This window comes from Bufo bufo, chromosome 6 (genome assembly GCF_905171765.1).
Source record: "Bufo bufo chromosome 6, aBufBuf1.1, whole genome shotgun sequence".
Lineage (NCBI taxonomy): Eukaryota > Metazoa > Chordata > Amphibia > Anura > Bufonidae > Bufo > Bufo bufo.
Genome location: NC_053394.1, coordinates 341999778 through 342011967, shown reverse-complemented (window position 1 = coordinate 342011967; position 12190 = coordinate 341999778). Strand labels below are relative to the sequence as shown.

Here is a 12190-nt window from a genome sequence, read left to right as displayed (position 1 = left end):
CTTTTATCTTGTAAAAAAAATCATGAATTTCATGCGTTTTTCACTGCATTTGTTACATTTTTGGTGGTGTTTTTTCTATTTATTACTTTATTAACTTGTGGTATTGCAAGCCTCTTTCAACTCCTACAGAGAAGCCTATGGGGAAAAAACACAGCATGCGGCATTTAACAAATACTATTGGAACCAGAAAATGAGAAAAAAAAAGACAGTAAGACACCACAAAAAATATCAAGCAAGACTTGCACACAAGTTGTGTAACCATTACTGATGAAGTTGTCGCAAGTCGAGGCAACAGTAGAAATCAAAGCTGTCATGCTATAAAAGTCGGTGTTTAATCCAAGTATTAAAGCGACCTTCTGGTTCAAGAAAAAAAATCACATTAACTGGGCAACAAATAGAACACTTATCTGGTGACCTCCTTTTCATCTTGTCAGCTGCAGATCCACCAGTTCCCGAGCTCCTCTTTTAACATCCAAGATGGCCGCCGCACAGCTTCTCAGACTACCTGGTGCACACTGTGCATTTGGTGGTCCAAGACACTTCCTGTTTCCCTCGGATTGGTCAGCACTGCTCATGTGAGCAGTGCTGGCCAATCCAAGAGCAGGGCTGGACTAGCAGGAAGAGTCTTGCACTACCGAGACACGGCCATCTTGGATAACAGAAAAGTAGCCTGGAAACTGGTAGATCTGAAGATGAAAAGAAGGACACCATGTAAGTGTATTGTTCTCTCCCCAGTTAAAGGATGTTCCAGGAGTACTATATTGATGGCCTATTTTCAGAATAGGCCATCAGTATCTTATTGGTGCAGATCCGACTCCTGGGACTCTTGCGGGTCAACTGTTCGTACAGACAGCGGAGCTCCAGTGATCGCTGCAGCTTCTATACAGCATACCAAGCACAGAGCTGTACATTGTATATTGTTGTCCAAGGCCCCATTTACTTCAATGTGTCTGGGCTGAAAAATAGGCCATGTGACCAGTGAACGTAATGTCATTGGCCTAGGAAGAGGCAGCGGTGCTCAATGGAGCACCATGGCCTCTTCAAACAGCTGATCCACGAGGATGCCTGTAGTCAGACCCCCACCGACCAGACATGGATGAAAGAGGTTGTCTGGGCTTTTAATATTGATGACCTGTCCTCAGGATAAATCATCAATATCAGATCAGCGGGGGTCCAACACCCGGCAACCCCGCCGACCAGCGGTTTGGGAAGACGGTGCACGTGCCTTCTCTCTTCCTGCTCACCGCTGTATGTCTATGGGACTGCAGCACTGAACAGGAAGAAAGAGAGGAGAAGCGCGCGCTGTCTCCTCAAACAGCTGATCGGCTGGGGTGCCGGGTGTTGGACCCTAGCCGATCTGATATCAATGATCTATCCTGAGGATAGGTAATTAATAGAAAAAGCCCAGACAACCCCTCCAACTTTTCTGAGGATAGGTCATCAATATTGATCTTTGGGAAAATCTCTTTTAATGTGATTTTTCTTTTTTTCTTGAACCAGAGAGTTGGTTTAAAGAGGCAATACATGATACAATTTGTAAGTACGATTTGATGATCAATATGAAAAACCTGAAAGCTGGTAAAGCTAGAAGGCTTAAATTTATATGAAGTACAAATTAGCAAATTTTACTTTTCTTACAGACACCCAATTAAAGGGCATCTGTCAGCAGATTTGTCCCTATGAAACTGGCTGACCTGTTACATGTGCACTTGGCAGCTGAAGACATCTGTGTTGGTCCTATGTCGTTTTTTTGCCATTACACCTAGAGGCTCTGCTCTCTCTGCAACTGCTGCATCCTCTGCACTTTGACAGGACCAGGCAGTGAAAATGGCATCACGCCCTGTCAATCAAAGTGCAGAGGATGTGGCAGTTGCAGAGAGCAGAGCTTCTAGGTGTAATGGCAACGCCCCCGTTGCTCCTAGAGGCTCATTTGCTTATGTTATAACATCATTTTTCTCAGCAATGCAGCCAAATGTGAACATGGGACCAACACAGATGCTTTCAGCTGCCAAGCGCACATGTTAAAGGTCATCCAGTTTCATAGGCACAAATCTGCTGACAGATGCCCTTTAACAAGTCGTTTTCAGCTACCAAACAATAGACAATGTAAGTATTTGTTACTAAGCAACACCTAGGTGATATTTGGGTTGTGTATATTTAAAGGTGGTGTTGCAGCAGAAAGAGCATAACACTGCTACAAATCCAATGGTTAAGTACACACATTTTTATCTCTTTGGTACGTGTCATAATTTTGTATTCATTTTTGACTAGATTTAACCTATTGACCTGATGAGGAAATAATGTGACTAAAATGAGACAAAACTAGGATGACTAGCAACACAGCATTTAATAAACATGTAACAAAATAGCCAAGATGCAATAAACAGTCTGTTATATCTGAATGTACTCTTAAAGATGACCTGTCACCTCTCCAGACATGTAACTACTTTCATCTCCCATGTAATTATTCCTGCTAGAAGTTATGAATGAATTTTTGGCAGCTTGCAGTAAAGGTACAGTTGGGTGTTACCAGTTGGGGGTATGTCCCTGCACAGTCTGACACCGGTAGCACCAATTGGACAGTCAGACACAGGTACATGTGAATCCCCGGTGGGCTCCTGAGCAATGTGGGACCCTAGTCTCCCACCCCCTGCACAAGTGGCACATAGACTTACTGCACTACATACATATATTCAGTGTACAGCACCTCAACCAGCCTATGTTCATATACAAAACGTGATAGATTATTAAAGAAACTCCCCAGTTTATTATTATAGACACGATCAGAGCTGAGATGACTTCTAGGTATAGAGGAAAGCTGCCAGTGTCCTCTTCTCCCCAGGACCTGCCTTCTGATCTGGTAGCATCTTGCTGCTGTGTGAGCAGGTAATATTTGAATGTATGGTGGGCCCCCAAAAATAAAATTTACTGGTGGGCCCTAGGCACTCCAGTCCGACACTGGTCAGACACACCCGCTAACACCCAGCAGTACATTTACTGAACACTGCTTGCAATTTATTTGTAAACTTCTAGCAGGAATAATACAGGAATGGCACAGCATTGAGTCATAAGTATAGATGCTCCAGAATTGTTATTACATGTGGAATGCAAGTAGTTACTAACACAGACATGTCAGGAGAGGGGACAGGTCCTCTTTAAGCCGGGACTTTTACTGATTAGGACAATGCCTGTTCATCTGTCCTATTGGGGCATATTTGATGTCATAGAAGAGGACCTAAGAGGACTCAAAGCCAGACAAACTGAGATCTCCTGCGAAGATCGGTGGCCTCTCTGGAGGGCAATTTATAATGTGGTTGCCCATTCATTCAAAAGGGAACCATGTACTAACACATTTCTCCTGCAGGAAAACTGTGCAGTCACGATAACAGATTATTGCAGGGAGTTTGAGCTCTTTAATGGTGATCAGCTACTTGCCAGTGGATCCTCATTTAGAGGACGGTTTGTCCAGACAGGTAAAATCCCTTTAACAGCAGCCATTGCGTTCCCCCATCTCTGTACTCTAGATATTTTGTTTTTCAAACATCACATGGAAGTTGATTGTCGTATGATTCAATATATTCCTAAAAACCGGACTGCAGCAAGTGCCCAGGCCCCTCGGCGATGTGCCCAGAAAACCACACCTTTTTCAGCCCTCTGGCCCGCCCTGGTTTCCTATTATTACCTCCTCCTCTCCCTCCCAGATCTCGCGCCTGCACCGCTCCACACTTATCCTGAACCTGCGCACTGCTGTGCCCATTATGGGCAGAGGAACAGGTAGTTGGACGGAAACAAGGGTGGGCCAGAGGGCTGAAAGAGGTGTGGTTTTCTGGGCACATCGCCGAGGGGCCTGGGCACTTGCTGCAGTAACGCCACCCCTGGGAACTTGCCGAACCTCATTAGCATAAGTCTAAAAAGTCTTTTCTTAAAGTTCTCTGCGAGGAACAGAACAAATAAAGGTACTATTGCAATGAGGGCAAAGGAGTCTATAACCTGATCTGAGCGGTCTAAAAGGCTCAGATTAGGTGACAGACTCCCTTTAAAAAGTCACCCTTCCATACAGAGGTAAAAAGTTTTAATATTTCTATTGATAAGTAACGACTCCTCTAAAGCAGGGATGCTCAACCTGCAGCCCTCCAGCTGTTGTAAAACTACAACTCCCAGCATGCCCTAATAGCTGTAGGCTGTCCAGGCATACTGGGAGTTGTAGTTTTGCAACAGCTGGAGGGCCGCAGGTTGGGCATCCCTGCTCTAAAGGCTGGCTTATATGTTCCTAACCACCTTCAGCTCACCTTTAGCTCCTTGATTTTGGTTGGAGTTGTTACTTCCTCCTCCTCCTCTTCTTCTTCCTCTCCCCGATGATCAGATGGTTCGTGGTTTTTCTCTGGTGTGGACTCATGGTTTTCATTGACTGCATCCTGTTTTGAAAATCCTGAAGACAGCAATGGGTTGATGTATGTGAATAACAGGAGGCAAAATAAATAAAACATTAAAAGAAATCCCGGAGACTGAGGATTTAGGCCCCCAAATGGCACCAACCTGTAATCCAGGATGGTTATAGGTCAAAGATGATGATTCTGCATAAGGTAGTAAAAGTGCTTTAATATCTGCCCTCTATGTAAGGAGTCATGGGGGTGGAACTGTTCCTCTGAAGAGTCATGCTATCAGTTCCCCTTCCTGGCTTGATTGACCTCTCACAGCCTGAGTACATCACCACAAGCCAGCTCTGGTGGCATCTGGTACATGTACGATGCACAGATAAAGCCGAGGCAACACCCCGCTTCACTGCGCTTGCGCTGCATGCCACTGGATTTAGCTTGTGATAATGAATGTGGGCTGTCAATCAAGCCAGGAGGGGGACCAGCCAGTGTGACTTTTAGGAGGACTCCACCCCATGACTCTTTACTGATTTCATTGTACTTTTTCTATGTTATATGTAATTGGCCACAATATAGATGGGCATCATTGCAATCTTTTACTGTCCTGGATAACAGGTGGGTGGCAGTTTGGGGGTCTAATTCCTAATTACCTACTACAGCGTCAGACTGGCCCACCAGACTACCAGAAGATCCTCCAGTGGGCCCAGGCTCTGATCCCATAGTGGGCCCCAAAGGTCCAGGACAAGAAAAAACATTTGGAGTTGCCTTTGAGGCCAAAACCTGTCTATTTCTTTGAATCCAAATCTATTAGACTTTATTGATTTGGGGTTTGGGTCCCGAAAATAATTTCTTCTGGTGGGCCCAAGGAATCTCAGTCTGACCCTGACCGTCTAGGACCTTTTCATTACATTCAGTCTTCATACATGAACCTTTTCATGATCGTTCTCCACAAGGCTCTGTATCTATACGTACCTTCTTCGTGACTCTCGGACAGCGTGTAGCGTTTGCTGGCGGAGCGCTTAAAGTTAGGGGCAGGTCTATCTATCAAGGCGCTTGCTTGCTGAGTCTGTGCCTGTGTGCGTCCACTGTATCTGAATTTAGAGCCCATCACTAGGAAACCCTTAGGGGCAGGCTCTGGGGAAACCAGCCTGAAATGTGGAAAGAAAGATTTTAATGTTTCTTTTCTTCACACGGCTTAGTGATTATAAAAAAATATTTTCCGCCTGCTGTGTTATTATAGAAGGGGCCTCCTAACAGACAACATTGTCATTCTTCTCCAGCCTACTGTGACCCTACACATGGCACTGTCACTGCAGTGCCATCATCATCTGCATATTAACTCGCCTGTCAGCGTGTCGCTATGAGATATGTCAACCCTCTTGCCCTGACCATGAACAGGATGTCACCTGCATATAAATGCTCTAAGCCGCATTCATTTCATTTCATTTTTTATAGTACAAATGGTGTTCTTAACAGAGAACTAGTGTCTATGAAAGTCAGATTTTGGTAGATGTTGGTCTGTTCGTCTCTGTCCGGTTCAAAGCTTTGTGCATTCAGTATTGCAAAATGTTCTACACTTCACACATGTATCTATTCCCGTATAGCAAGGAACACACTGATGTTCCAAATACTGACTCCTTCCACAAATTGTTATATCACTAGGATATGCCATCACTTTGTCATCTGTGGAGGGTCTAATCTTTAAAGTTGTCCAGGATCAGAGGCGAACATATCCTAATCTTCACCCTTCCGGCTTCCCTGATATGAGTATCGTAGCCTTTCATGCTCTGATGCTCTCCCTTGCCCTGTGCTGTATCGCACAGGGCAAGGGCTTTTTTGTTTATATTTTTTACACTGTTAGGCGGAAGCTTAGGCCCAGTAGTGTTGATGGTGACGTCACCGGCTCTGATGGGCGGGCTTTAGCGCTGCCCTAGCCATTTTAAGGGCTAACGCAGTGCTATAGCCCGCCGATTATTACTGGTGACGTCACCGGGCTCACTGCTAGGCTGAAGCTTCCGCCTAGCAGTCCCCATGGAGAGCTCGTACGTCACCGGATCTCCAAAAAATGCCTTTTCCCTGCGTGATCCAGCACAGGGCAAAGGAGAGCATCGGAGCATGAAATGTCATATCAGGGGGGCCGGAGAGGTGAAGATGGGGATATATGGAAAATGCCTATTCTTGTTTGCGATTGCGGACAAGAATAGGACATGCTGTATCTTTCTTGTGGGGCCGCGGAACGGAACTATGGATGCGGACAACACACACTGTGCTGTCCGCATCTTTTGCTGCCCAATTGAAATGAATGGGTCCGCACCCGTTCCGCAAAATTGCAGGATGGGACCCAGAATTACGCTTGTGTGAATGCACCCTTAGCACCCACTGTGTCCGATTCATTGGATGGGTGTAATCATATAGTTTGCTACTCTATTCTATATAGTAAAAGAAAATGGAAATCTGAAGGATCCCATTAAAGTCATTGGGGTCTGCTGCGCTAAACGCCTATCTCTCACAAGTGGAAACCTAAATGTGAACAGAACCAGCTTGATGAATGTAATATACTTTGTAATACTAAAAGGTAGCGCAGTCTCTTGACCACAGTCCTCCACTCCATGATGGAAATTTCACTACTCACCTGAAAAATGTGTGATGTTCTATGCAGACCTTCCAAAGACGCTTAGCAGCTCTGTGATTCGGTAGTTTGAATCCAATGGTACTTTCAAACTGCTCATACTACAAGAGATGATATGGATATTACTCCAAATGAAGCAGAAAACCTTTATATGGAACCTATAGATATGGCATCCCATTGAAAACATTCTCTCCATGGCTCTTTTCACGCCACTCACCTCCCCTGGTCGGATCTTAATGTAAAAGTTGCTTCTTTTGTATGAAATCTTTAAGATTTTGGGCCAGGCAAACCGGTTTATTCGCAACCTGTCTCTGTAGATCAGGAGCCCATTAGCACAAACTCCCAGCATTATATCTATACCTTCAGAGTCCTGGAGAGCAAATGAAAAAAGAAATATGTCATATAGACAGGTGGTCCTGCTGGTGGGCAGATTGTATGAAATGTTTGGGATTCTAATCAAATTGACATCCTGTACATAATGGGGCAAGAATATCTGCTTCTGTACATTTAGGATGGTGTGTTGTAGAAGGATGACTGCATATAGGGACCCACAGCTGTCTTCTTAACTTCAGCACTGACAAGCCTTAAAGTGATTTTTACCCGCCGCCCCCCCCCCCCCCCTCCATAAAATAAAGTAAAGCATGGATAATATAAATTTGTAATTTTTATCTTTCTAGTCACTGCTATTCTCCCCCTTGGTGCCTTCAAAGTGTCCGTGCCATGCATAGAGAGGACTAGTCCTGGGGTCATCTTCATTATGGGCGCATGCACAGGAGTCCTCTCCGTTGTGCGTATTAGAATTCAAATGCGGTGTCTTTGTCAGCGCCTTGGCAACTCAAAAATTGTACCTTTAAAGAGGACCTTTCACCACTCCTGATGCCTGTTTTAATAGCTTCATGCATTCCCCATGTACTAACAATTCTGGAGCATCTATTCTTATGTCTGTATGATGTTCCATTCCTTTATTATTCCTGCTAGAAGTTATGAATGAATTGGTAGCAGTCTGCAGTAAGGGTACAGAGGGGAGGTAACCTGCACAGTCTCACTCCATCCAATCAGTGCTGCCATTTTCAGACTGTGCAGGTACACCACCCCCAACTTGTTACCTCCCCTCTGTACCCTTAGTGAAGGCTAATAGCAATTCATTCATAACTTCTAGCAGGAATAATAAAGGAATGGCACAACATACAGACATAAGAATAGATGCTCCAGTATTGTAATTACATGGGGAATGCATAAAGATATTAAAATAGGCATCAGGAGCGGTGAAAGGTTCTCTTTAAGTCTGCTGATCAGCTCACAGGGCATCAAATGAAATGCTGCCATACGGCAACAATGGATACCAATAATAACACAATATCGGAGGAATTGCCATTAAAACAGTTCCTTCCTCCGGTTTATGGGGAAAAAAACAAACAAACATTCACGTTGACTGGGAAGCAAACAGAACACTAACATGGTGCCCTCCTTTTCATCTTTTCAGTTATACAGATCCACCAATTCTCAGGCTACTCTTCTGTCATCCAAGGTAGCCTCACGTCTTTTTAGACTACCTGATACACACACACTGTGCTTTTGGTAGTCCGAGACACTTCCTGCTGCCCTCGGATTGGCAGAACAGGATCCGGAGGCAGAACTGGACAAGCAGAAAGGGTTTTGGACTGGCCACCCGCGGGACTCATGTGTGCGGGAGAGCATACGGTCGTGTGCATGAGCCCTAACTTCCGTTTTTTTTGCGGACCCATTGAAATGAAGGTTCTGTATACAGTCCGCAAAAAAGACTGAATGAACACGGAAAGAATATACGTTCGTGTGCATGAGCCCTTACTCTGTAAAAGAAGTGGCAGTAGAGCCCTGGACAATACTGTTCATGTGATGCATCCTGTAAATGATCCCTCAGTACCAAGCGGATCTCTACATCCCATTACCTTGGCGTGATGCAGATCTACTCCATACATTGACAGCTTCTTGGCATTTTCTAGAAAGTGAATCTCGGCCTCAGCTGGAGTCATTCCTCTGGTTAAACATATACAAACATGTAAATTATATGTAAAGGGACAGTATGTTACATATATACAGAACATATCTGTGACAGTAATACAGGACACATAGGTTATAATAGAAGCTATGATTAAAAGCAGGGGCGTAGCTATAGGGGGTGCAGAGGTAGCAGTCGCTACCGAGCCCAGGAGCCTGAGGGGGCCCAAAGACCCTTGTGCTGCATAAGAAGACACCGGTATTATAGAAGGTGCATGCTACAACTCTGGCTGGAGGGAAGGGGTTAGGTCAAGAATCTGGCATGGTGGGGGCGGTGTCGTTTCAATTTTTGCTTCAGGCAGCAGGAAGGCTATGTGCACTCCTGCCCTTAGCCACAACGAGGGAAGGGGGGCCCAAGCTGAACTTTTGCACCAGGGCCCATGAGTAGAGATGAGCGAACTTCTGTTTTAAGTTCGGCGTCTAAAGTTCGGCTTCCGGTTAGCGGAGGATCCCGATATGGATTCCGAATTCCGTTGTGGTCCGTGGTAGTGGAATCAATAATGGCCGATTATTGATTCCACTACCACGGACCACAACGGAATTCGGAATCCATATCGGGATCCTCCGCTAACCGGAAACCGAACTTTAGACGCCGAACTTAAAACAGAAGTTCGCTCATCTCTACCCATGAGCCTTTAGCTACGCCCCTGATTACAAGGTGGCATCAGATACAGTTTTTAGAAAACTAGTTTTTCCATGGAGGTAATCCCAGACAATTCATAGCCGTGACATAGGACAATGAGAAGCTGTGTTCCCCCATCATATCAAACATCTGCGAAAGGAAGGTACTGGGCCTCCAACCTCACTACTAGGTAGAGAAGGCTGATTGTTTCTGGAGGAGCCTCAGGTCTTCCGTATGAGTCTCACTTGGCATGGTATGACTAAACTGTCACTTTGCTACCCTCTTTCCAGCACTGGGGAGCCTAGCTTTCCGCAGCAAACACGTTTCCTCTCTATACTCCTGTGACGCCCGTATAGAAAGTACCATTACTCATCATGGTGACTAACATCTGCCTTATATAAAGATACTGTTGCAAGTGGCGCCAATATATTGTTTAGAGCAAATGTTCACCCCCAAGGATTATTTTCTAATTTACATAAAGATTCAATAAGTATACAACAGGGATGGCCAACCAGCTCTCCTGCTGTTGCAAAACTACAACCCCCAGCATGCCCACACTGCCTTCAGCTGTCAGCCTACAGCAGGGAATGGTGGGAATCGTAGTTTTACAACAGCTGGATGGCCGCAGGTTGACCATCCCTGGTATACAAAGTTGAGTAACTTTGCAAATCCCTTGCCTCACGGATCTTGTATTAGTCTTTATTTACTGCTTGTCCAGACCTGCATTCATAATTATGGAGGCCTCAGAGCTGAACCTTCTCAACATTTACTGTTCACAGTATGTTATGGGGAAAACGAACAGTCCCAGAATGCTTTGCGTCACAGAGCTTTATAGGAGGCTCAAATTAGATTTGTATATTCTGGGAGGGCTCCTGGCACATATGGCGTACATATTTAGTGGGCCCCATGCAACAGAGGCATGTTAAGAGTGTCCTGTTGCCATACGTTGGGCTGGTTCGTAGTCTGCTGTTATTTTGCTATACCGAGGCATACAGCAAAAAAGGCTTACAGCATGGTATATGTCTTGTACAGTAACGGTCAATGAGCACATACGGTGTTATATGTTGCAGCCTTCAGGTGGATGTATGGGTCTACCTCCAAAGATAGGTAAAAATGAAGTATGAATAGAGGCATAGCTGCTTGGGATCTGTCTGTCAACAAGCTTCCTTTGGGTAGGTCATCAGTATCCGACACCTGGGATGCCTGCCAATCAGCTGTTTGAGGAGACCGTGGAGCTCCTGTGAGCGGAGCTTACCAAGCACAGTGCCATACATTGTATATGAGCTGTGTTTGGTATGGTAGCTCAGCCCTATTCACTTGAATGGGACTGAGCTCCGCCTAGGTCACGTGAACGAAGAATGTGCCGTCGATGGCCCTCGAGAAACAGCTGATCGATGGGGTTCTTTGGTATTGGACCCCCACCAATCAGATACAGATGACTTATCCAGATAGGTCATCGGTATAAAAAAAAAAGTCAGAAAACCCCTTTAATCTAATTTGTATGGCCAGCTTAGGGAACAATACAAGACAAATCAAGTTACTTAACTTGCAACATAGATTATATCTACTTCATGTATAAACAGGGAAAGGAGAATATACTCTTCACATAGTCATCCATAGAGCCTCGTCTTAGTGCTGTTACCTGTAGGTTTTGTGCAGCTCCATCACTCGTTCTTCCAGCTCTCTTGTCTGATTAGGGGAAAAACGAAGTTCACTCACATAATTCCCATGATTTTCTTCAGGGTCATAGTCACCAAGCTCAGCTTGTACCGTATAAGACCCCAACAGGGCATGAGTGACAAAGGAACAGGGTAGACGCCCACTGATGATGTCAGCACGTAACTGGAGGCACAGATAATACCTGCCACAAAGATGATGACAATAAGCCAGTGTAGAAAATGTGAGGGTGGACATTGCTGAATAATAAAAAGTCTTATTTCTTCAACTAGAAATGTCCCTTTTGATAATACTACATTTGAATGCAGAATTTGCGGAATTAAACTAAATAAATAGTTAACACAGACACACAGCCAACCGCCATACACGCAGTGCACATGTGGACGTGTACCTGCAAAGAACCACACAAGGAGTATTCCAGTTGCAGTAATGACCACTCACATTGCAGGTAAGAGATAATTCAAGAGCACTATTTCAGTAGTAACTGCAACCTCTCTTAATTACTGACCAGTGGATTATTTTTCCAGCGGTTGTACCGTAATCAAAGATGCATCAACCATCGCTAGGACTGCTCATTGTTGGGCAGAGTGGCTGAATTATCAAGAAGTCTGAAGATCGGGTGAGCAACCTCTGGCACGCCAGCTGTGGTGAAACTACGGCTCCCAGCATGCACACTTGCTTAGCCATTCTCAGAACTCTCACAGAAGTGAATGCAGCATGCTGGGAGTTGTAGGTTCACAACAGCTGGCATGCTGGAGGTTGCTGTCGCCTGCCCTATACATATGCATATTTACCTAAGCTAAGTGTGCATGTGTTTTCAATGGGTAGAGGGGAGTAAGCTGCTGCCAG

At 45.0% G+C, this 12190-nt stretch overlaps 1 protein-coding gene across 5 annotated transcripts in view; it reads right to left on the bottom strand.

Annotated features, from left to right (window-relative positions):
* EPB41L1 (erythrocyte membrane protein band 4.1 like 1) overlaps positions 1–12190 on the bottom strand; it is a 168552-nt gene that overhangs the window by 45656 nt on the left and 110706 nt on the right. For all 5 annotated transcript variants that reach the window (XM_040436502.1, XM_040436498.1, XM_040436500.1 and 2 more), the window contains 6 exons: positions 11307–11525; positions 8934–9021; positions 7223–7375; positions 7009–7106; positions 5349–5524; positions 4290–4429 (listed from right to left, as the gene is read on the bottom strand). In XM_040436502.1, the coding sequence (XP_040292436.1) occupies positions 4290–4429; positions 5349–5524; positions 7009–7106; positions 7223–7375; positions 8934–9021; positions 11307–11525 (874 nt within the window). The remainder of the gene's footprint in view (positions 1–4289; positions 4430–5348; positions 5525–7008; positions 7107–7222; positions 7376–8933; positions 9022–11306; positions 11526–12190) is intronic.